At 28.5% G+C, this 3,520-nt stretch overlaps 1 protein-coding gene across 1 annotated transcript; it reads right to left on the reverse strand.

Moving 5' to 3' along the window:
• Nucleotides 1-1,003: 1,003 nt before the first annotated feature.
• Nucleotides 1,004-3,168, reverse strand: LOC133816153 (RNA exonuclease 4). The gene is made up of 7 exons (XM_062248804.1): nt 2,998-3,168; nt 2,657-2,808; nt 2,425-2,555; nt 2,071-2,294; nt 1,773-1,979; nt 1,592-1,672; nt 1,004-1,494 (listed from the first exon to the last, which is right to left on the reverse strand). Exons 1-7 carry the CDS (start codon nt 3,021-3,023, stop codon nt 1,257-1,259), a joined length of 1,059 nt encoding a protein of 352 aa, XP_062104788.1. The 5' UTR covers nt 3,024-3,168; the 3' UTR covers nt 1,004-1,256.
• Nucleotides 3,169-3,520: the final 352 nt, after the last annotated feature.

The raw sequence follows: 3,520 nt of genomic DNA on the forward strand, positions 1-3,520 counted from the left end.
CATTTTATATAAAAAAAATAGTTTTAATAAAAATAGCACAATTTGGTAGTGGTCAAAGTTTAAGGGGTAAAATTTCTAATTATTCTATACATGGCACTGTCGCATCAAGAGACAAAATGTTACATCATCAATCTGTTAGCCACTTAGGATGAAATCTAACATAAGTCTCATATTTCAGTAACGTGCATAGTTCGAAGGGAATTTTTAACATTGTGAATCATTCGGGGGGCACAAACATACAATGGTCATAGTTCGGGTGGCAAAAATGTTATTTATTCTTAATTATATTATATAAATATATATCTCTATAAAAAGTGTATAGATAATGAAAATTTTTGATTTTAACGATTTTTTTGTTAACTCATATTACAAATATTTAGTGAAATATACTTTTATAAGTTATTCAAAATAGATATTTATTAATTATATTAATTTAAATTCAAATAATATAAAATAAATGTATTATAATAATATTTAATATAAAATTAAATATTTAATAATTATATTAATATAAATTCAAATGTTATAAAATATCATTACTATAATAATATATAATACATAATCTTAATTTTTATCAAATTTTTTATTATTTTTAAAAGAAAACATGAAACTAAATAAAAAATTATCATAATAATATTTATCTTCTATCAAGAATAACAAATTTTTTTCTATAATCATAAATATGTCATTTGAATAATATGATGAATGTTTTATACTTTAAATAGCGTAGTTAATAATCTAAAATATTATAATTTTTAAAAAAAATAATTATAAATAATGTTTAGGTTTAATTTTTCACTTAATAAATATATTTAATAGATTTTTAAAATAAAACTAAGCAGCTGTATGTATGTTTATTGAAAGTACGTATGTTAGTCAAATATTTTTTAAGTTACGTAAAATAAGTGCACGTTTATATTGAAACTATATCGGATTGAAGTTGAAGATAACTATTAATTAATAATAGGCAATAATAATTTATATTATATCATGATTGCTTGAATATGGTACATCATGAATTCGGTTTGGCTTGACATAATAAACTAAAATTGCTATGAAACATACATATGATAATATATATAAATATAATGGAAATAACATCATATATATTCCCATTTTATTATTGATTATTATATATAATAGCTAGGCTGACTTACGATCATAACTCTATGATGATAGAATTATAGATAGCAGCTATATATATATTATATTATATTATATAAGTACGTAGGTGAATATATATAGATATATAATAATTAATTGGAGTCCAAGCACCAACAGTAGTAATCAGACCTAGAGATATCCAACATTTGTTCAGGGCTCATTCTTTCAAGCTCAGATTGTCTCCACGAAGCAAAGTTGTTGCGATTTTGAGGGTCAGAAGCCAATGGATAGTCCTCCGCTCTGTGATTCTGTGCTCTCATTCGATTGTAAAGCCTTATTGTCGCAACACAATCCTCATAAGGGTCTTGAATTCCAATTTGGATGTCATAACTGTAATCAATATTATACATTTATTAATTAAGTATTATTTTAATCAAATGTATATAGGGAATAATAGTATAATTACTAAAAAGGAGTAGTAACTTGCCCAAGATATGCTTGAGTCAGATACTTGAGTGAGTTGCTGAGCTTGCTTGTTTTCATCAGGGGAGGATATTTGGCAGTATCCCTGCGCAAATATATGATGATATGTATATATATATATATATATTAATTATTAGGACTATTATATATATATAATGGCTTTTTTTATTAAGTATTATAATTACCTGATCATAAGTGATGGATACTCAATCTGGAGACGATCGAGGTCATGATCCAAACCGTGACCTACAAGAATCCTAGCTTTACCACCTCTGGGTCGGATCCTCCACATGGGTTCCCCATTACACAGGAACTCATGAATCTTAGTCTGCACTTGTCTCAGTGGCATAGCGTCCCTTAAATACTCAGCACGAATGCCTGTTGTTTCATACCTGATGAAATCATCATACAATATATTAATTCCTTTGCATTCATTTCAAAGTGTACTACGTACTTAATATACATACATATCTATAGGGGTACCTGTAGTTAGTGATAGGAATGGTGGGCTTGACATAAGTATGGAATATAATGTTTTCATTTTGATCAATGAGGCAGACCCTTGCGCACACATCAAGTGTGCCATCCATGCCACCCCCAACCATTTTGCAAGCCATTGCCACCACTTGTGTGCCTCTACCACCTCTGCTATTTATGCTATCCAGATTGTCTCGGATTCCTAAATTTGCCAACCGACCAAGTACTCCCTACAAAAACTCATTCATATTAATTTAATCATCAAATTTTTTTATATTTTTTTTCTAAAAATTAAAATATATATTTTTATATGTATAGTTAATGATATAGCTGGGGAGATATATGTGGATGATTAATTACAGCATTGAGACCAGAGAGTTGACATCTCTCTTGATGAACTCTGACAGAATAAGAGCTGTCAAATATGGACAAGCAGAATCTGCATCCTCTCGTGCTGAATATGCTTTTACATTCTTGCTTTGGCAGTGGCCCTGAAAATTAAAACTAATTGATTTCAAAGCATGAAATAAAAGGGATTATATATATATATATATATATCAATCACCAATATTGTAATTATATGTATAAATACCAATAAGATGTTCCCTTAAAGACTCGAATGATCTGCAGTGTTTCCTGCAGATTCCACAGGTGGGTTCATGAACTGAGTGATATGATATTCTCATGTGCTCCACTAGATGATCCATTCTGTTAAACTGTCTATAGCATGCTGCACACCTGTTCCTGTTTATATATATATAAATTTGCATTACATATCTTATAGAATACATCATTAAATATATAGTTAACAATTAAACACTCATGTATATCACTATATATGATAGATGACTCATGAGATTACGTGTGTGGATCATGTCTATGAATATGTGTTAGAGAAAGCTAGAGATAAGAAAAGACTTCATATGTATGCACCTGAGAGTTTCTGCATGATTCTCCATAATGGTATAGTTGAACAGTATTGAAGTACAGTACTGATGAATAGAATAGAATATAAATATATATATATAGCTATAAAGATAAAGATATTTTAAGAAAGATGAAAATAAAAATAAAAGCAAGAGGTAGCCAAGAGTAGTAGTAAGAGAGAGAGAGAGAGGCCTGTAGAAGAAGTAAGAGGGTGTGGAAGGTATATATAGGCCGTGCTACTTAAAGGAATAAAGTTACTATTGGGATCCAAGTTGCTAGACAATTAAGTGATTCCATACATATATTAAGGCTAGCTCAGGACATAATGCACACATATACCATTTATATACCTTATAGCTAAGCTTAGCTACCTAAGAGCACTCACAATCTAGTAGCTAGTAGCTATATTTAGTACTAAAAAAGTATACAATAGATATTTTATCATTTATATTTTTTTATAGTGTTTAGGTAAATTTATATTATATTATTTATTATGTAAACATATTATATTATTATCTCCCTCTTTCTT

The sequence above is a fragment of the Humulus lupulus genome, chromosome 2 (genome assembly GCF_963169125.1).
Source record: "Humulus lupulus chromosome 2, drHumLupu1.1, whole genome shotgun sequence".
Classification (NCBI taxonomy): domain Eukaryota; kingdom Viridiplantae; phylum Streptophyta; class Magnoliopsida; order Rosales; family Cannabaceae; genus Humulus; species Humulus lupulus.